Here is a 22,685-nt window from a genome sequence, read left to right on the forward strand (position 1 = left end):
TCAAGTTAGCAACAATATGACGTTGACGATAGACGTCATTATACTATTAATGTCCACATACATTTAGGATATGTTTCAGTGTTTCTATGATGAGTCACATGTTTACACAGATCAATACAGATTAATGTCGCCATCTACTGGCTGACAGAAGCAACAGCACTTTAAAAAGCAGACATGCAACAGGATCAATTCAACCAAACATTCAGGCTCGTATGACATTTTATTTTAAGCACAGAAACAACAGTAAGTGTTTTAGCCTTAATGTAGAACAAGTTTCTCTCTAGCAGCAGTAAACAATACATGATAATAATAATAATGGAGGAACCACTTTCGGAAATGTACGACATCCATTTAAGCAAATGTCTCTACAAAGTCTTCATTCTTGAGTTTCTGTATTCAGAGAGTTTGAAAAGTGGAGTTGGTGAGAGGTTAGTTTCATGGAGGTTTTAAACATCCTGCATCATGACTGAATTATAACTGAGTACGTTTAAAAGAGCATACAGTAACAACACAGTATATGGCAGTCTATGATCATTTTAAAAAGCCTTCGTTGAAAGACCATTACAATCTGCGATATGTATTTTTCCTCTACTCCCTACGTATCGTTTCCTTCTGATATGAAGGTGCGTGGACTGTGGAATCTGATCTGTACTTGCTGACTTGCTTTATTTAGATGTGAGCCACCATCTGTCCCCCTGCATGCCAGAAGAGGTCCTGTGCAGACCGTGTCCCTGCTGGTATCAGAGCACTGCTCCGCGTCACCACAGTGCCTCCGTTAATCTGCCACAGTGTGGCCAAAAAGTGCCTCAGTCGGCAAAAAGCTGTGAATGAGGTGTTTTTTGTAGAATTTTGTACATTGTAAATGCATAAAACGCTCCAGTTTTGGAGACAAATGTTCCTTTATTCTCCATATTTTTTACAATGTAATGATAAAAACTAGTCATGTGTTAACTTTCCATAAATTCCTCCATGTATTCTCATCTATCCTGCTGTCTCTTATGTATCATTTATGAATTTAAATTGTAATTCTTAACATATTTCATTTTTTATTGCATATATGACACACACATACATATATAGAATACATATTTATCATTATTTGGCTGCAAAGCTTACATTTTCCTCCAGAATTTCTTTTGCCATCCATCATTTTATAAAACTAATTTGTCTAAATTTGAAGCTTTATATATACACAGTATATATAACATCAGTTCTTGTTTCCCCACCACTCACCCTCTGGTCCTTCCTCCCCATCCTCCTCATCCTCCTGCACCAAACTCGGCCTGTCCTGAGGGTCAGAGGATGGAGGATGGAGGCTGCAGATGGTCGAGCACCAGCAGCAGAAGGGGGACCCTCGGGGGGGCGGAGGGGGCACGAAGGCCTGACAGCAGGGAGCCATGTGACCTGGGCCAGACAGCTCTTTAGCACAAAATTAGCCCGGGATGAGCGCGTAACACATGACATGCTGATAATTACCAACAAAGAGCTACACGGGCGTCTGTTCGTGAGCTTAACTCACCTCATTTGTTCAAATTCACAGTCCCTTCTGGCATAACATCTCCCAGAAGTCAAGCTGCTTGACCCCCCCCCCCCACACACACACACACACTTACATAAAGTCATAAAGCACAAGTCATTACAGACGGGTCAGCTTCAAACAATTACATAATATCTGAGAGGATATACTTATATGACTTCTGTATTTCTAGCAGTATATTTTAGTATCTCAGACCACTTGATATTTAAAATGTACCTGATGATCCGTGTTTAATACAATTAAATATAATTAGTTTGAATTCTCTGTGATGTGTTCTCATCCAACCTGCATCTGAGAACTGTTGCTGTCTGATTCAGCGTTTTTAGGTCGATTACTAGTTGTATTTGAGGAAAATAATAATAATATCATTAGTAATAGTGATGATGACGATAATAAATATGACAAGATTAAATACACACTGAATATTAAAGTGTTTATAATTAAATAGACTAATAAGTGGTTCTAATTTAAATAAGTTCTTTCTTGAAAGAGAAGGTTTCACCAAATGAGGTTTGTAAATAATAACTAAAGTTTAAATCCTGGTGAAAGCAGTGACTGTCTGCTGAGCACCACAAGAGGTCACTACTGAATCAAATGTGTCAGACACAAACTCACATAATCTGACAGATATCAACATGTACAATACGCAGTACGCAGCTGAGATTTCAGTTGAAAGCTCTGGAAAAAAGACTTTTTTTATTTTCATATTATAATTTAGTTTTAAACTGATGACCAAGCAACTTTAAAAAAAGTGTTTTTATAGCATAAATGAATTATTTTGTGTTTGATGAAGTAGATTTATTTTCTATTGTTCTTTGGAGTAAACAATGTAATACATCGTCTCTCCATGGACCTTGAGTTATACAAAAGTCTCCCTGGACACTCCCTTCACCTTTGATGGACCTCTACTTCACTCTGTTTGCAGCGTAAAAGGAGAAAAGTGAAGCACATTCTGCTGCTGTGCCAGAACATCCACTGAATGTCTCACATGTAGAGTCTATTGTGATGCTACAACAGTCCTCCGTCACTTAAAATAGACAACTCCACTTTGAACGCGTGCTCATATTCTCCCAAACTGAGTCTGTTTAATGCGTTGTGACAGCTGCTGAGGCCGTGGTCGGTGGTCTGTGAGCGCTCCAGCTGTGTGCAAGAGTTAAAATAGTCCCACACAGCTGCACGCTGGCATTAGATGGCGGAGCGGCCCCCTTTCAACCAACACACGCTTTCCACATACTTTAAATGCAGTGGTTATCCTCTCTTTATGTGCTCTCAAACCTTGTGTCAAAGCCCTTTTTTAAATGAAAGTTTGAACAATTATGATATCTGATCTACTGGCTCAGGAGGATTAGTCTTAGACGTGTTCAGTGGTACAAGTCCATCCATGTGGTCCGGGTCCAGGTCCAGGTCTGGACAAGGTTTGGTCCTGCGGAACGATGTAGGAAAGCAGCAGGTGCACAAGAAGACCTGTGGCTTTTTAACCAATGATGATGTATCATTAAGTGCAGTAATAATATATATAGGCTTACTATATATACGTTTAAAGTTTGTCTCATCAACAATCCTAATCCTAATTCTAACATGAAACCTAAACTCAAACCCAAACAAAGTGGAAGAAAAGATGAAGAATAACACTCTAGATAACTTTACTCAACTATTCTAGTGAGGACACATCTAAAAGCTGCAGTATTTATAATCGGCATTGTTTTCAGTCACTTTATTGATTTTCATGTCTTTTTATTTTAACCACTGCTGACCTCCCTGCGCGCCAAAACATTACCCGTCGTGACCACAGCGGGGGGCCACACGGCAACTGTGGCCCTCCCTGCTCCTCTGCTGCCTTCAGGTACCTCTCGTAAACTCGGGAATCGAGTGTTAGAAGTCCCAAATGCAGGATTCTGAAGTATTCATAGGAACTTGCTCACAACCATGTAAGAAGGAAAATAGGCACAGGACAGAGCTGAAGGCTGGAGGCTCCTTAATGCTTTATACATTTTATTTGTAAAGCACTTTAAACGCTACTCAAAAGCACTTAACATGGTGAAAACAGAAACAGTAAAACATGATAAATAAAGCAAATAAATGCCATTATAACAGTAAAAAGTATTGTAGTCATGTGCTTCAACTCTTGCTGCAGCAGCTGTTCTCTCTTTAGCGGATGTTTCCTTTAAATGCAGGCGACACAGACTGAGACAAAAAGTTATTTGATACAAGAGTTTATAATTTACAGATGACCAGTAATGAAATGTCGGCTCATAACACTGGCTGGTCCCTAAATGCCACATCTCTGCTGATAAAGCACTATTCCTATTTTGCATTTTTATATCCCAGATATTAATAAGGCGCACTCCGTCGTCAGTAGGTTATGAAGTTTTCTCAGAGAGTTTCAACTCAACAAACATTGCAAAAAATGCAAAAGTGTGATTCATTTTGACCCAAATCTGTATGACAACATTTCAGGTAAATAGAAGAGTGGTTGATGACCATGAAGCTACTTTTTTCATTTTAATTTGATCCCGACCTGAGGACTGAATTGATTCAAAACAACTCTACCATGTTGTCATTTGCAAGTGCCTTCATCATCATTTCTTTAAAGAAATAACAAAATGTAAAGCGTACCATCATGTGTACCATCATATATATATATATATATATATATATATATATATAAAATATGTTTCCTATATTCTAAAGGAAACATCCCCTAGAATACAAGAGAGAACAGCTGCAGCAAGTGCTGTGTTAAGAGTTGAATCATATGACAAAACATGCTTTTTTACCGTTACAATGGCATTTATTTGGTTTGTTTATATTGTTTTACTATACAAATAGAATGTAATATTATATATGTATTGTTGCTTTCTCCTCGTCATACTGACAGTTTGCTCATATTTGAATTTAGGACTCTTCTTGCTCTTTGCCACTGACGTTGGAGGTTGAAAACCAACGTTCCTAAATACACCTGAACGCAACATATGACCGACCATGAGCTCAGCACAGAGGGAGAGACGGGATCGGGATCGAGAGAGAGGGAAGAAGGGAGAGAAAGAGAGAGAGAAGCTAAACAGGTGGTCTGAAAACACACAGAAAACAATGTCGCCCGGCGGGGAGAAGCGGAAAGATCTTTAGTCCTCGCTTTTTATAAAGGAATACCGGGACAGCCGCGGGAAGCCGAACAAACGGGAAAACCCATGCTCCTTTTTTATTTTCGCACGGATTTCTCCTCCTCCTCCTTTTCCTCGTCTCGGTTTGTACTCCGAATCTGGGCAGGATCTCGGACACCGAAAGCATGAAAGTCACGGTGTGTTTCGGCAGGACCCGGGTGGTGGTGCCGTGCGGGGATGGAAACATTAAAGTGCTCACACTCATCCAGCAGGCTGCCATGAGATACAAGAAGGCTATCGCCAAGGTGAGTGGCGGCTACTTTTTTTGTTGTTTTTTTGTTGCGGCTTTTGTGTTCCTGGAAACAATGTTGCAATGTTCCGGTGGGGGTTCCTGCGAGTGCGCACTCAATATGGCGCTAACTTGGAATTAAACGCAAAGCAGAGGGAACGGAGTGGGTGCCCGTTTTTCTGATGCCTCTAGGCTCGCGTTGCACAGTTAGTTCAGCTCGCGAGCACACGCATTGTGCGTGCGCGTGCTATTCGCAGTGTGTCACTGCTTTTTTCTGGGGTTCTTTTTTCAAAGAAAGGCGCACCGCCATTGTGGCAAAACTTCCTCTGGGATTCGAACTGTGGCACCGAGCGGAGTAGTCCGCGGGTTTGTTGCACCGTAGAAGCATAAATGTGCAAAAAGAAACGGTTAACGACTTGGCAACCCGGTTGGAAGACCTCAGGTCATGCCTCTGGAAGTTGTCAGCAGAGATTAGCCTACTAGCAAGTTAGCCAGCAGGCTGCAAAGGTGGGTCTGAGGCGTTCAGGCTCCGGTGCAGAGCAGGAAAAGTCCTATCAGCTCAGGCTATACACTCTTGTTTTAAAGTGTCTCTGAACGACAAAAACACCAAAAAGTTCCCTCTTTGTTGGACTTGTAATGAGCTCACTGTGATGGCAGAGAGGGTTAGCTGGAGTGTGCAGACACACGATGAGAGTTCAGGTTCAGCAATGATGCTTCAAATGCAAGAAGAGGAGGAAGAGCAACAGCACAGAAAAAAAGGTTCTGTTGCATTATAGTTTTGAGCTTTCAGAGAAGAAGCTGCCATGGCTGTCCCAGCAGGCACCAGGCCCTGGAGGAGAAACTTTAGTGCCGAGCTCCAGCTGACTGGTGGAGGAGGCTCAGAGCATAAATCTGAGGAGATGAAAGTCAGACCTAAGAAAACTCGTAGCTCGATGTCGGGTAGCAGCAGATAACCCTTGAACCCAGCTGGGTGCTGCACGTGTAAGGTCCTCTGGATGAGACTGGGAGCACAGCAGCATCAGGAACAATCTAATATCTCTTAATTACCTCTAAAATTACGTTTATTCCACCATAATTTAACGTAACTGGCAAATATTCGCTCAAATTCATTCAAAAATAAAGTATTTGTAATAATGTGACTGCACTGTAATCTTAAAGTTTACCTAATTCATCTTTTGGGAGTTTGGTTTGTTGTTCAGCCTTCGTTTAAGGAACAAATATGTGAAGGCAGGAAGTCAAGATGGATAAATAATTGAACTCTTTTCCCGTTCGCGCTCTAACTTTGCAGCAGTCTCTTGCTGTTGTAGTGATAGTGACCGAGAAGGCGTCCCGTATCCTCGGCCTCCTTGTCAATAATTCAGCGTGAGCAGACAGGAGCGCAGGAGACTATCTCTGTGTAGTGGAGAGGCAGGTGAAGAGCTGCTTCACTTTTTATTTGTCCTCAAGAGATTTAGGAAACAACTGTCACTTTCTGAGAAAAGTCAAGCGATGCCAAGTTCCATTTGGCAGAATTAAATGTGGCAATGTGATATCTCAATACACTCTTTATTTTTGGACCCAGTTCTTCACACTGGTTGAAGTCGGTGTGTCATGATGCTAGGAGCTCTGGTGGTATCTGAGGGTGGGTCGTGCCTCTGTGCTGGAAACGAGGCCACACATTCAGTTCTCATTCTGTCTTCTTCAGGCTTTGATCTAAAACAGAAATACATAAAACTCAGAGCTCCTCATGAACTTCTCACCCACAACAAAACACGCTGCCTCAAAAACAAACAACACCCATGTCATTTAATCGCCTCATATCTGTGTTTATTGCCCGAGTCCCACCCAGCAAGCTTTTTTTCCGGTCATCCCGCCACAATAAGAGGCCTGAATGTAAGATTGTTTCCCTGCTTTAGTGTTTGTGCGTGTAGCGTCCCCTGTCATTAGGGGGGAATGCTTCCTGCAGAAAGAGGAATGGTCCACTTCTAAAGGGCTCGATCCGTCTCATAGCTGTGGAATCAGGCAGATGATGACACTGGGATGAGTGTTCACACAGTTTGAGGGTTTTTTTGTCACTTTAAAGCCTCTGAACGTCTTGAGAAGTGAAACTCCGCTGCTCTTTCTGTTCCTCCCACAGATCACAGGGTAGATTCTCACCCATTTGACTCAGCATGGCAAGCCTTTTAAAATGACACCCTTTGACTGGAAAACCGTCTGGCGGCTTAACGCTGTAAACCCACAAGTGACATAAGCGTTGGCAGGCCAGAAGAACCACGAGAGTTTGTCTCTGTTCTGACTGTTGCTGACGCTCAGAAACCCTCCGGGAGGATATCGGGTGTCTGGATCGCTGCGTCCACACCGCAGGTTTCCATTCTCAGCCTCACAGCGCAGAGTTTTCCTCCGGAGTTTTCCTCCGGAGCAGTCTGGGCTATGGTGTCCGTGTTTGAGCATCGAGGCGGACGGATTTAACGAGACGTTGACCCGTCGCACATGATAGGATTAAGTGTCTGCTGCTGGTCTGGTTCAGGAAGTGGTTTTCTTTGGAAACGCGTACTTTCGGGGTGAAAAAAGGGGCGACGTTGTGCTTAGGATTTGATGCATCTTATAGTCATGCCAGGCATCAATGCTGATAGTTGCAACTGTAGTTGTCGACTTATAAACTAATAGACAACTGTTTAGATAATGGCTTATTCGGTTCGAGTCATTTTTTAAGGAAAAAAGTCTCAGATTCCAGCTTCTTGAATGTGAATATTTCAGGTTTCCTTCCTCCTCTATGACAGTAAACTGAATATATTTGAGGTGTGGACATTTGAGACATTTGAGGACCTCATCCTGTGTCATTTTTCGGACTTTTTATCGATCAACGAATCAATAATTGGGGAAATATTCAACAGATTAATCTTCAATGAAAATAAACGTTGGTTGCTGTGAAGTCAAACTTCAGGTGTCCACTGATGTCGAAATGGGACGATGACATGCTCTACAACAAGAACGTTTGAACAGTTTCACTTTGGTTAATCTGTGTTTTTACTTTGGAAACCAGAGGAGAGTGATTGTTTCAGTGAGTTTAGTCATTGGCAAAGTGTTAAACAAAAACCAGTTAAGTGTGTTAAAGAATGACATGTGGTTAAACTCAACGTTAGATGTGATGAGAAAGTCAAACAAAAAAACCCAGATTTGAGCTCATCAATCAGTGCAGTTGTTGACTGACTCCAATCTGTCAGCCTGCTTTTAATCTAGTCTTGATGTCCTTTCAGTGCTCAGTGTGCTCAGGATATTATTCAATCCATCGCACAAATGGCCGTTATTAGTGTGCTGCAGCCTTTGATGGGGGGGGGGGGGGGACCTGCTGCCGTTAGAGTCATACAGATTAACATGTTCACCACCAGAAATGTGCCACATCTTCAAAAGCTGCCACTTTTCATTTTGGCCACATTTTGTTCAAAAGAGCGACATAATTGCAGCATGAAAGGGACATTAAGCTCAATCTGACAATGAGGAAGGATCATAGCGTCACATGACCAAGACTGCATGTAGGATCAGGGCCGAAGGGTGGTGAGCGGTAACACTGACGGATGTATGAAAATGTATAATTTATAAACTTATAGAACATACGAATGCTCTGTTCAAAGCCACCAGACTCCAGTCAGAAAACAGTGATTTTACCTCGTTGGTCGTCGTAAAACGCATTCAAACTGGGCAGAAACTACCACAGTTGCCAAGACACGAAATTGGACAGAACTATTTACAGGTGTTTGAACCCTTGAGCAATACTGCACTTGAATGCAACAATTTTTACCTGGCGCAAAATAAAGAATAAATAAAAAGCTTCCAGTTCATACAGTGAAGGATTCCGAAGCGTTTACCTGGTTTCACAGAGTTCTATTATGTCATCTGAACAACCGGAGTGCATGCATACCAGGCTTATTTTATTCCAACTCAGGAATTTAATACATTTTTAATTCAGAGAAGCATCTACCCAAGTCCAGGTGAGAGGGGGGGGGGGGGGGGGGATTTACCTGGATTTACCACAGTCTGGGATTAAAAGCTCCACTGATGATCCCCGGGCCGCTGACTTTGCCCTTGACCAAACCACTGTGAAAAATGTCCTAAAACATGACCTGGCAAAGCTTTTCATTTCCTAAAGACCGGAAGAACCGAAGACAGTCGGCCACGTGAGGCTTCCTGTGTGGAATTGTGGGAAAATGTGACGGCACAATGGGTTCATAAAGGCTTTAAAACACCTCTAAAACCTCTTTATCTTGAGAAGTGAGCACCAGGAAAGATGAGTCAGCAGCAGCTTTACCATCTTGTCTCTCTAGGACATGACCCGCTTGTTGTTTTCGTCTTCTTATTACCATTATGATGATGTTGGCATAACCGCGTTTCCCACAGTTCTTTGCTGCGCTGTGCATTTTTCACGAGTGATACTTTTCGTTGTTCTCCAACTCATCAGCACCGCTTCACCGTCGTCCTTCTCACAAGCGTTACGCGTCATGATGTTGACGTGATAATAGAAAGACGCCACTTTCGCCATTTGCCAACTCCCATTGTAGAAGTTGAGCTCGTGCTGTTATTCAGAACTGTTGACTGTAAGAGGAATAATGACCGTCCCTTAAATTGTCACCAATGGAAGAAACCTGTGTTAAGTGCAAAGACCAATGCATCGGCACCCTGCAGGAGATTAAAGAATATATCTGCAACCGTATATTGTTATGTTGAATACATGTTCAAAGGGTTTCATGGAGAACTCTCTAGCTGCAGTATCCTTGAACTGAATGTTCAACATTTCATATGTCTTAAGAAGCAGAGCTGTAGACTTGAGACTAGACCTGGAGTTAGACTTAAGTCATGAAAATGAGGACTTGACGGACCTAGCTTGGACTTCCAAAAAGATGATCAGCTGTGTGCAATGACACGAAACAGACTAATAACTGACACATCTGCTGTGTGGAAAATCCAGCTGATCCCCCAACTAGCCACACAGATGTTTTTTTAATTTTTTTTAAAAATGTTCCCTCGCCTGTAGGTCGTCTGTAATGCGTCGCGGTGCAAACTCAACCCTGGACCAGAACAAAACCAGTTAATGAGTCCAGATCATCAGACCTAATGACACAGAGGGCTTAAGTGGTTTACAGAGTGCTATGAAAACAGATCACTTGAACCAGTCAGCTGAGCCGTGCCACCCCGACCGTGTGTACCAAAGCCGGCTACATATGGCGCGGCACCCCCCCCCCCCCCCCCCCCCAGCACGCCCCCACTACAGACAAAGTAGGCCAGACACTGACTGACTGACTATTTTTGGGTTGATGGATGCCTCGAAATTATCACCAGCACTTGATATTCTTTTGATGAATGCTTGCATAACAGGGTGGTGTTTTTCAGGTCAACCCCACCACACACACACACACACACACACACACCCTCTGGTTCAGCTGTAGACAGAAGAAGCTCCTGGTGCAGGGAGAAAGAATCAGGACGCTTACAGGAAAGGTTCTATGGTACCTCTACTTTTTTTGTCGACCAGGCTGTTCAGCTGGAAGCAATAGTTTATTTATGAAGGAGATTCTCGGGGTGTTTTCCCAGAAAGGAGGTTGGACGAGTGCAGAATACAGTCATTGTGGAAGCCAACCACAAGCGTGAGTTTACGACGGGTTGACTTCAAGAAGATTGTACGACTCGTTCTACAAACGTGGGTCTTGTTGAAGTACGGCTTTCGCTTCTTTTTTTTTTTTTTAAAACACGGTGCGCCATAAAACATCTGGCACGACCGTGTTATTAAAGTTGTTAGCAATTTGAGCGATTGCCCTCAAGAACAGTGTCATTACTTGTGTTGGGAACACTGCGTTGTATTCATCTGTGTGCCCCCCCCCCCACCTCTACCACCACCACAGAACTGTGTTCAAGTCCGCTCCGGTTTGGGTTTACTCAGGAGTCTTGTGGTTTGAACCACAGCAACATTTAAATCGTCTCAACTGATAGTTCTAGTAAGCCGGCCAAGCGTAACCAGACCAGTCATCAGCTTTCTCCCATAACAGACGTGCAGGCAACAAAGCCCAGACGTTGTCTCCAGGCCCCCGCTCAGAGGAACAGTGCTCTCTTTGGGCTCCTCCGCTCGTTTCTACGTCTGCAGCACGAGTACGGAAACCTTTTAGCTTTAGGTTTCCTTTTGTAGTGTAGCGTTTCGGGAGAAAATCTGTCTAACACTGATCCGTGCAGGAACACACGGACTGTGCTTCATACTGCTGCCAGCCATCACAGAGCATCTGGGAATACTCACAACTCAAATCCTTCATTTAGTTGTACAGCTGAAGCTTTAGCTTATTTTTTGTATTACAACCATGCTGCAAAATGACTTATCGATTCGTCCTTTGGTGTGTGAAATGTCCAAAAACCCAAAGATTTAAAATAAAGACGCACCGATACTGATATCGACATCGGATATCGGTCTGACTCAAACAGGCCGATGTGGTATCACCATTATTTTAATAAATAACATGAATTATGTATTTATTTGTTACATTTGGTTGTACAAAGTTAGGAAAGCAGTATTTAAGTCGAGCCTGTTCTCTTACTTATAAAAGATACTTGTTAATCAAACACTGTTATCGGATCAGTGCCTTTGTATCGGCTGATGTAAGAAGCAAAAACCAGCCAATTTTTGCTCCAAAATGGTTTGAATGATGCATAAAATTGTTGCCGGTCGATCAAACTATTAATCTCCTGGTGATTTCAGCTGTACTCATTTAATAATAGCGATACCGCAATGATCCATTTACTGAAGGTGCAATGTTTCCCTTTTGAAATATAGCAGAGTAAAAGTAGCTCAAACTGGAAATACTCACTCTGTCAGAGTTGTACTCAAAGGATTTTGGTTTATTACAGTTTTCGTCTGATGTTGTGATCATTGTGAGATCTCGTAACACACCAACAGATTAATAAAACACGAGCAGAGAGATGATCACACGGGTTGTAAACAAAACCTCTGAGTTTATTTCTCTGAAAACATTGAAATATGTGCTTATAAAAACATCACAGGTTCTATATTCTACGGTATCCAGTAAATGACGAGTTCCTTCAGTCCAGAGCATCAGCGACTGTCCCCCTCGTCCACCCGGAGGACGGACAGCGACCGAAATGTCAAGGCCTCGCTGTGTGGGGGGGGCGGCGCACAGGGGGGGGGGGGGGATTGTCTCTGAGGAATGTCAGGACGCTGAACAAACATGCTCACATATACTGTATCCCTCAGTGCAGCCTGGAGCTGTGGTCCAGTCTGAGGCCAAGTTCTTGTTTTGTTGCCTCATTGTTTAGATGCTGCTTTGTTACTTTCTCCCTCCCAGTCCCGCCTCTCACATTCCTGCAGGATCTTTCCTGCCAGAGGCTAAAAATTTTATTTTTATCCCTGTTGTTCTCAGCCAGCTGTTAATTGCCAGCAGCTAAATGAGAAACCTGGTGGTTTATTGATGAAAGAAAAAGTGCAACGCTCAGGCCGACGAACATGTTCTCCACGGAAACCTGAATGCATTTCAAAGGGATGGAGGCCCCGAGTCGGCAGAGTCAACATTTCTGAAAGATGTCGATGCTCGGAGACGAAGTGCGAGGTTTAGCTCATGCTGCTCAGAGCACGAAGAGCCCACATTAGCATAACCCAAATGATTTATGAGCGTAGATTAATGGTGTCCCCTGAAATTGAATTCAGTACTTAGGCTGATGAGGCTTTGTCTGCTAAATATAGGACCGGCTGAGCAAGAGCTCTGCCTCTCACAGATGCATGATTATTAGCCTTTAGGCATGGACTTCATTCTCCACGGGGTGTCTCGGTTGCTCCCGGTCTAGTCCACGTCAGGAGGTTTGGTGAACAGAGTCCCTGATCGCAGTGCTTTTTAAAGATGACACCAGATATACTTTATTGTCCCCATGGGGGGAAGTCTGCTTGGTTAATAGTGCTGCACACAGCTGTAATCCCCGTAATACAACACCGAGTATAACAGACAAGTTTTACACCAGTGATGAGGTAGAAAAACATGTCAAATACATTATGAAACAGGAGAGAATCGTTATAGAGACGGAATACAGGAAACAAAGCAGACGGTAGACTGAAGCACCACAAAGATGTTTCTGTCAGCTGTATGTGACGCACCAGGAAAACCTGCTTTCTGACTGACCAGCTGCTGATGCAACCCTCTCCGTCTCCCTCATGTCCGGACCGAAGCGACACGCTTTCTCGTTCCTTTCAACGCTGGTTACTTGTGTACTAAAGTTTGTGTTTACACCTTCTGATCCTGCGTGTGTGAACTTCCCCCTTTGTCCTGACCGCCACCACGCAGACACCGTGTTGAGTGACGGCTGCATGCGTTTCCGTGTTGCCACATTTCTAACCGTCAGTCTAAACCGCATGTGACGCGAACATGTCTGTCAATCACCGCGTCCGCCTTTCTGCAGCTGGCAGCATCAGTGCAGCTGGATCTGCAACAAAACTGCATTTGTGTGTTGGAGGAACTGTGTAAAATGGAACAAATATAAACTTTATGTAAGTGCACTTCATGACTTCTTCTGTGCTCTGTGCAGTTTGTGTTAGGCTCTTTTGATATTTCACTCCAAGTCAAAAAATGCACAATACAATTACACAATTAAGGGGAGCTACCACAGGCCAAACCTGTTTCACCGCACTGGTCAGTTTTTAGATTTTGGGCTATTTTGCTTCCACAACACGTCTTCTTTCAGACGAGAGGAAATACAACATCTAGGTGTTTATGTTGCTACTTTGTCTATTTGCATCTGTCATAATAAATTATATTTAAAAAGAGTGGGCGACCAGGTAGAGCCTCTTGAGAGTAGAGTGTCAAAAGCATCATGAGCTGGTTCCCACTTTCACCCAACCAGGCCGGCAAAACTGAAACCAAAGCTCTGCTCTTCTGGCTAACTTCTGATTCTGAGTTCGGATATTAAATTCAGGGTTTGTTTTAAAACTCTGTTTTTTGGTGTTGAATTTAAGTGAAGTTGGTTGTTGCTGAAGGAGGACACCTCTTCTGGGTCAGTGGAGTCGGTGGTGAGGAGGTAGCTGATCCGTCTGAGGGACCAGACCAGTTTAAACGTGTCGAAAAGATAAACTGAACTTTCAACGTCCACTTTGAATACAGGTAAAAGAAACTATCTGATTGAGCTTTGTGGCAGAAGACAGCTGCCTTTATTGCCAGCCAACAGAAGTGAGTGCAGGACAGAACAGAACACACGGACCCCACAGGGAACGGAGGTGAATGATCACTGGCGTTACTTTGATGCCTCACGGTTTCAGAAACATCTGATTTCATGAACTGTAAAGCACAGAAACACTGAGGCATTGTTCTGAGGCATCAGAGAGACGGGTACTTGTCATCTGTCCACTCATCTCTGGTTGGTTCAGACACCCGGCACCAGCGGGGGGTACGGAGATGAAAGAACTCAGTGAAACCAGAAATAGTGTCGACCAAAAACACGGAGAAGAGCAGCAGCGGTGCTGAGGAAGTACTGTGTGAAGGTTTAGAAGTTTAATTAGAACGTGGTCCAGGGGAAGAACACAAAGAAGTCAAAAGTAAACACAAAAATACAAAAACAAACAATGAACAGAGATATTTCAGACCCACTGTGGGAAGACGAAATGAGATATTTGGGGATTTGTTTTGGAAACATTTCCTTCTGAATCAAGAATCCTCTATTTCTTACTTCCCAGAATATCAGTCGACTGAAGGACATGAAGACTTTGCATCCGAACGGACATTTTAGGATGTTCTCTCTTAACATTAGAGATTCTCACAGACATCCTCCGCTTGGTTCACTGTGAATGAGTTAAACTGGAATAAAAGCCTTTTGTAATAAACAGTGGTGGATTCTTAATGCAGCTCATCACAGTGGTGACAGTCGAGCTGAATAAAAAGCTTACTGTGTGAATGAACTGTCAGGTTTGGCCTCCGACTTCTGCCTCTTTTGACATGATCAGACAAGAGTGTGTGTGTGTGTGTGTTTTCTGTCTCGCACACATGAATTAGGACACCGAACCCAACACGCCTGGCATTTCAAAGAGGAGGCCATTTGTTGGAAACAAGCGCCCCATTTAGACCCTCCTGATCCACGTATTGAACTGTGCCCAGAATCTCACCCCATCCCCCCCGAAGCCTGGACGACGCGCTCTTCTTTTGCACTCATGTCGCATAAATAAAATGCCGACGCGTCCGGTACGTGTAAGCTAAAGCGGCTACAGGCTCTTCTCTGTTTCAGTGTCGGAGATTTCTCTTTGTAGGAGGGAACAGCTGGCTGTTCATGAGACTGGTATCCAGGTTCAATGTACTTTGAAGGGTTAGGAGCAGTGATAAAACATAAAATCCTCCGCGATAACGCTGATTGATTTGTTAGATGTTGTCGGCGTGGTACTGCATACACACCTGATTCCTTTCCTTCGTCCCCGTCACGTCCTCGTGAATGAGATGTGTTCGGTCGTGGGATCGTGCAGCTGGGGATCGCAGCGCTTAGCCGCTGATCTCTGCTGTCCAAAGTGATTCTAAGCACAAACGTTACACGCCCGCATCCCTTGATTTCCATTTCAAGTGACTGCAGCTCCAAAGTCACATGACCTACTTCTTAGTCTACACGGCGGCCCGCTGTGTCACAACAGGAAGGCCTCGGAGGCATTCTCAGAGTCCACGCCGGGACATTTGTGGACCTCAAGAGAACATTCCTTACTGACCCACTAATCCAGCACACAGAGGCCTGCTCAATGCTCTCCATCATGGAGCAAGCCGGTCCGGACTGTTCAATGAAGACCGCGGCTGTGCTTTTACCGGCGGCCCCTCTTAGTTGATTAAGTCGATGAAGATTTATTTAGATTAGTCAGTTTTTTTTAAATTTATTTATTTATTTTTTTTGGAAGACTTTGAGCGGTCAACTTGCCTCCTCTGCGTTTTAAAGCTCAGTCTAAACCAGAGTCCAGCGAGGCTTTGTGGGAGCTTGAGACGGAGATGCTGCACATGCCTCTATCTTCAGCGTCCACACTGGACGGGTGGAAACAGCCTCGCTGCTGCCAAAGCTGCATCGTAATTTTCTCTCTTTTTTTAGACATATGTTGTATAAACCAGGCTATGAATCATTTATGAACCAAGCAGAGAGTTCTGGCTTAGAGTCTGGGAAAACAGCCTTTGAAGAAATGTTTTGTAAAATGACATATTGCCTGAAAGAAAAACTCTTTACTGGGCGGCATATTGCAATCTTTGTGCAACAAGAAGGAAGCATTAGAACTTGTTCCACATTGTTGGAGACTTGTGACTTCTTGGTTCTAAAGTGGAATTTACATTCCTCCGTCTGCATGAAGAGTGAATCATAAATGTTTTATGCCGCGTAAGCTTTCACGCAATCCTGTAGAGCAGATATATGATCCTTTGTAGCATATTCACGAACATGTTCAAATATTACATACAGATGGAAGACGGCTGCAGTGGCTCTAAAAACTATTTTTGGTAATTTCTTGTTATCTTTCATCTCCACGTGTGCAGAGAAAGAATTACAACCACGACTCACTTTTGACCCCAAAGCCAGATGCATCTCGCATACTTCTAAGGTTATGAATGTGATGTCATCATATCTTTCAGAGAGCCAAACGATCTCATCTCCTTTCCAGCTGTAACCACACACACACACACACACACACACACACACACACCTTTAAAAACAACAAGGAGAGGGGTAGTTAACACCAGTTTCTCTCCAGAGTCCTAGGAGGAGGTAACGACTGCAATCTGCATCTCCGTCTCCTGGTGCTCCAACCTCCCTTCTGCCCACATCCATCTCAGCATCCCAGCTCCATCACCTCCCCCACCGTCATCACCACCCACTTCTTTAAATATGCCTCTCTTTCTCTCCTCCTCTCTCTCTCTCTCAGCTTCGGTCCACATGGGCCTGTGATTGAGCTTTGAAGAAAGCTGTTCCTCTTCTTATTCTTGATTTAAAAACATGCATGAATACAAGCACCGTGTGCGTCTCTTGTGGGGCTGCAAGGGTTGGCAAAGCAATCGGTTTAACAAAGTCTCTTGCAGCGTGTTGTCCCCATCATCTTTTCTCCTGTTTAATGAAATACAGAGAGCATTAAGGACATTTTGGACATTCCCCTTCAAGTTGTATTTGATTGTCTCCAGGCTGGAGAACATCTTTCCTCCTTTTTCTGAAAAGTCTTCTGCTCAAATGTTCGGCGTTATTTCCAGTTTGTCTCTCACGGTGAAATGTGAGCTCATGTTCAGAACGCAAACTAAACTCTTCTAAGATTCAGTATTACTTCTGACGATAACGCAGAGATGGCTGATCAGGTCGGAGTGCGGTGCCTTGCTCATGGGCTTATGTCTGTTGGAGGACACACACCAGCTGTTGTATTAGAATGATGTTGCTTGCAGGGTAACTATTGTCCTGCTGCCAGACACATGGACTCTTCTCTTTCATGTCTCTCCGTCTCCTTTCCAATAACTTAGAAAGTGAGATGTTCAGTCTCTGCGAAGCGTTCCCGTCTGTTTGAAGTGCATCAGAAACGCATTACACAATCGTGTCTGTAAGACATCACCGTTCTGTTTTCTGCCTGTCCGGACCCGTCTGTCCCCTCCTCTGTCTGCACAGGCCTCCCGGTCCACACACCACACTTCTGCTCAGTCCTCTGAGATATTACGCATCTCAGTCGATTTCTGTGTTTTGTCTCATCATTGATGACGTACTTATGGATGTCCCGGCTGATCTGCAGGATCGGGGAGGCCCGTCACGATAAATACCTTTCTTTGGACAATATATTGTCCCAGAAATAACAGCAATTTAAACCACATTATTGTTGTTTTAAGACTATTTTATGCCAATGATTTATATTGATGATATAATAGCAAGTATGCCTTCGCAAAGAGAAATTCACTTTTGATGATGCATAATATTGAGACGTTGAAATTGAAAAAATAAATGAAAAAATGGCTGAAATATTGTTGACACTCATGCAAACAAACACGGATGTAAACACAACAGAGGTCAGCAAAAATGATCAACGTCATGTCCATATGTCGTACAGTAAGTAGATAATGTAAAGGTTATTAAAATCATGTCAGTACATCGTGCAATAAGTCACAACCTAGGAATGATTGAAGTCACGTAGATTATGTTTGTCTCTTTGAGAACAGGCTCTTGAGATGTTAAGTACGACTATGATATGGACATTGGGATTTTTGCTTGAGTTCTTTCCTTGCTTAGTTCTATATCTTTTTGGGACTGATCTTATGAAGGAGTATAATGCCCACTACAAATAAGCCTCCTTATTTTTGCCTTTTCCGTTTGCCGAGCTGTAATCTGATACTGAGGTCGTTGGCAGTTATTCCTCTGGGCTGTCGCATGACGCAGAGTTCTGACTGTGTGTGTGTCTGTGTGTGTGTGAGTCCATGTTTTACAAAATAATCCCACGCCTGCCCATTGACCAACTGTTCCTACTACTTCTGCCCCTGCAAATCCTCTTGTACAACATCTCCCAATCCCCCCGGATAACATTCAGCGAGCGTCATAACTGGATCAGGAGGAGTATGTGCGCAAGTCCTTTCTTTGTATCAGAGACTGGCGCCATTTGGGATGAGGTGGCACCAGATGCTTTGGGAGGAGGCGGAGCCATTGGTTTGGCCGTGACTCACCGCCTGAAAGCCTGCTCTTCATCTGGCCGAGGTGTGTGCAGGCTGGCTTCTGTCGCCGACATGTTTGGACCTGATGGGGCGCAGAATGACAGCAGCTTCTGTGGCACTCTAAAAGACAGAGGTTTTAATGTGTCTAATATGCCGATGAGAAGGCCCTTTATATGTGAGAATGTGTCGTAGTGAGTCAGAACATCTGTGAGCGGGAGGTGTGTTTTCTTAAGAGGGCAGAAGTGAGAGCCGTGTTTATTTAAAGCTCTAAACTGAAACCCAGTCTGGAGAATCTACTCCAGGTCCAGTGTAGAATGAAAACAACTCGGAGACGAGATTTCAGTACTTGCTGTTTGAGTGAAGCTTGAGAAGTCACTCAGAACTGCAGCAACAGCACTTTGCATACTGTATGCCACACAAACAACTTCCAATTCCTGTGTTGGGATATTTTTTAAGAATTAAAAGTTCATCGCTCTCTTAACGGATGTACTTGCATTGATGTAAACATCATATTGGCGGCATTAAATGGTCTGAAAATGACAATAATATTGTGTAAATCACAAAGATGTCGTCCAACAAAATAATAAAAAAACAACTTTGCAACAAGCTTGGTCATTTTTCATGCAAGGCTTTTGGTCTGACCTGCTTCTCAAGTCTCAAGTCCCCCAAGTGAGTCGCACCAGCACGTTACAACTGATTGTAACTGCTATTGTTAAAATAATAAAGTAATATAATGAATGTCAGATCTAATAAACCTGTTGATGAATGAAATCTGTAACGTCGTATTGTTAAACGGTCAGGAGTGACCTCATGGGGTGTATTACAGGGTCAGTAGTGGGTGTAGCAGTGGGAAGATACGAGCTTGGGAAATTGCTTGAATTTTTACATTTTTTGTATAATACAATGCATCAATAATATATTGTATTAATAACGTTTTAATCGTTGTAAGTCATGACGTCCCCAGCTGTTACTGTGTTGCGTTGATGAAGCACAGCTGCACTAAACGGATCTCTGCTGTTCTCTGAGCGTCCACAGCCGCTGCATTGACCTTTAACCCGGTTGTGCAAAGTTAACGGTTACATTCAATGTTTGTTGACATGAACAATTACGTTTCCCCCCCCGAGGCTCCCTGTGATTGAAGAACTGGTTCTGATGTCAACGTCTTCATCTTTTTATCACCTCGACTAGCGTCTCTGCTTGTTCTCAGAGGAGAGTCCTCTCTGTCCTCTACAGTATTTATTCTCTAACATGTTGGGTCTTTGCTTTCATTCTTCACGCGTCGCTCACCATCAGCACTCAGTCCCGTCCTCCTCTGTCATCTTTAACCACTACACATGTGGCTTCATTACTGCCGGCCTCTCTGTGGGCCTCTTGTGTACAACCAGCCGTCTCAGAGGCGACCGTTTCCTCGCTCTCCCCGCTGCTTCCCCGATTGGCCGAGGCAAGAACTCCGGGTGACCCCGGGGAATGATGTCAGTCTGTCTCCTCGGCTGCTGTTTTTTTGTTTTGTCATCCGAAGGGGGGGGGCTGGGATGTGTCACTGTTTGAGAGGACCAGAGCTCCTCTTGGCCGAGCTTCCATCGCTGACAACAAAGCCATGTGAGAGGCTGCGTGAGCAGAGATTAAGAGGTTTGAGCGCTGGTTCCAGACAGCTTCTCACCACGTGGACACAGCTGTGCTGTTACTGCACAGCTGTGTCCACGTGGTGAGAAGCTCCAATAACGGACGGTCTCAGTGTAGAGGACATGGCTGCAAATCAGTACGGGTCTGACAATGTTGCTTTTAGGCTACAACACTGATTATTTTACAATCGATTGATCTTTTTTTTCATCAGTAAAATGTCAAGGTACTGGGCAGCAGCAGTCTCACATTTGAGAAGCTGGCACCGAAGAGGTTTTGTAGTTTTGCTTCATCAAGCTTGTCATTGAGTGACTTGTCGTTTCTGCATCAATGTACGTTGGATCAGTTTATTGCCCCCTTGATGTGATTTTTAGGGGGGGTTGTGTCCTGTGTTTTTTTGGCTGTTTGGCTGAATTTGGCTGAATACCGAGACAAACATGGAGGCAGAGTGACATGCAAAAGACTATTCTGAAATATTGTCCCTCCCCCCCCCCCCCCCCTTATATTTATATATAACTGACATACAGTTTCAAGAGCATTCTTTTGTCCACGTCCTCGCGTTACTTCTGACTTTGCCATGGACCGGTCCAAATGCTGATGATGGACCTAGATATGCACGGAGTGATCTTTTTAAGGCTGACGTTTTGGGGAATTTGCTATTTGAATATTTGCTGCTAAAAGTCAAGTTGATAAGAGAAGTCCTGTTAGTTTGAACCAAAAGATATCCAGGAACATTGAGTAGAATAACCTGTTACAGCTATGGTGCCATGACATGTGATGGGATCCATGAAAACGATCTCTTGAGTAACAGCTGTTGGCCTCGAGGCGTTCACCATGTGGCCTTGGAATTTGTTGTGATTTGGGTCGATTTTAAAATCACGAATCGATGCATAAAACGTGTCTCTCTGGAAAGGAGAGCTGGCTTTGGTTTCAAAAGCGGTTTGATGTTCCGCCTCCGACAGGCAGGATATCCTTCTGTCACATTCTTCCACAGACCAGAGGAGCGTAACCACAAGATCTTCTCCTGATAGCAGTCAGTCAGCGTGCCACGAGCAGTGTGTCGTAATCTAACACCGACCGACTGAAGTCCAATAGAATCTACAAATGCTTCGTGGCCTTCGTGGATCCAGTTGGCTGTGGGGCCTCCTCACTCTGAAGCTCTCATTCCGCCGTTACCTTCTCACATTCTCTCGCCAACACGCCCACAGATTCCGACCATGTGTTTCTGCAGAAGTATGGGTTGCTCTGTTGTTTTAGTCATGTAGAACTGTTGAGGTTCACTATTGCCTCAGAATTCAAGAACGTCCTCCTCTGCAGGTTGAACATGTTTTATTGCCCAAGGGCCAATGAAACCTGCAGGGAAATATAAAATTGCAACGTCTCTCCGAAGAGATTCCTTGTGTTCTTGTGTACAAGATGTTTTTGGGGTGGGGTTTGCAAGGATGATTGCTGATTGGTCAAAAAAACACACAGAGCCACTGCTATAGGCTTCTTTCATAAAACAAGGAAGTATTCTAGCATCAATTTAGGATGAGGGAAGACAATTTATGTTTGCTTGACAACAGTTCTGAAACACACATAAATAACCATCAGACAGTCAGCAGTTCATTTACTGTAGAGTCAGACATCAGATTCATGCTACACGACGAGATTATTCTCAACCCGATACAGCTGACAAAACACGGCATATAAATGCAAATGGCCTGCTGCTACTGGAACAGTTTATTGTTGCGGTGCCAGAGTATCGATAACCAGCGATACTCTGGTAATCTGATCCACACCGTCTCTGGTGTAACAGAACGGGTTGTTGTGTTGCAGCGTGTGTCCTCTTTCAGGTCTCTTTCACAGGCTAGACTGCAACCGCACCCATGCACACCGACAAGTTGTGTGCATACAATGTTCCATGCACCAACACACACAGAGCTATACCTGCACATACAGGTATTCTAGCATCAATTTAGGGAGCACAGGATCGGGGATTCGGGGTGTTGGATGAGATGTGGAAGTAGCACTATGCTCACAAGAAGAGACTCAAAGTGGGGTCTTGTCGAGCTGGTCGGGTGCAGGTATGTTTGAACATTACCTCTGCTGCTCTGCAAACACATTTAGCTCAGCATCGTCTTTATTCTGCATGTGTCGCGGTGCTACAGAGCTCTGCTTCTGACTGGCCACGTATCACAGATATAGTGACAGTAGGGACTGGTGTGGGCAGAGCTGCTCTAGGTGAAAACAAATAAAGAAATTCTCTATTAAAGCGATGTTGGATGGAAATGAAGAGACACTGTCCACACTGATATATTAGAGCGCTCCCCCCTTCCTGCCTCCTTTGCAGTCGGGTGATGAAGACGTCTTATTTGCCTTTCCAGTGGATCAGTCGAGTCCTGACCTTGCCTGGTTGATACGACTGAAGTTCTCCTCATGTCACTCTGGTCTGCTCTGTGCTGAAGGCAGCGGTCAGTCGTTGCCTCTCTGAGGATCGTGTGTCCGATGCACCTGAACCA

The 22,685-nt window shown here is 43.9% G+C and overlaps 1 protein-coding gene across 9 annotated transcripts in view; it reads left to right on the forward strand.

Moving 5' to 3' along the window:
• The first annotated feature begins 4,564 nt into the window (after positions 1 to 4,564).
• The window catches only part of pard3ab (par-3 family cell polarity regulator alpha, b), a 191,504-nt gene continuing 173,383 nt past the window's right edge, over positions 4,565 to 22,685 (forward strand). For all 9 annotated transcript variants that reach the window (XM_079284636.1, XM_079284637.1, XM_079284643.1 and 6 more), the window contains exon 1: positions 4,565 to 4,943. In XM_079284636.1, the coding sequence (XP_079140762.1) occupies positions 4,824 to 4,943 (120 nt within the window). In that variant the 5' untranslated portion in view covers positions 4,565 to 4,823. The remainder of the gene's footprint in view (positions 4,944 to 22,685) is intronic.

Source organism: Melanostigma gelatinosum (assembly GCF_949748355.1).
Source record: "Melanostigma gelatinosum genome assembly, chromosome: 15".
Lineage (NCBI taxonomy): Eukaryota > Metazoa > Chordata > Actinopteri > Perciformes > Zoarcidae > Melanostigma > Melanostigma gelatinosum.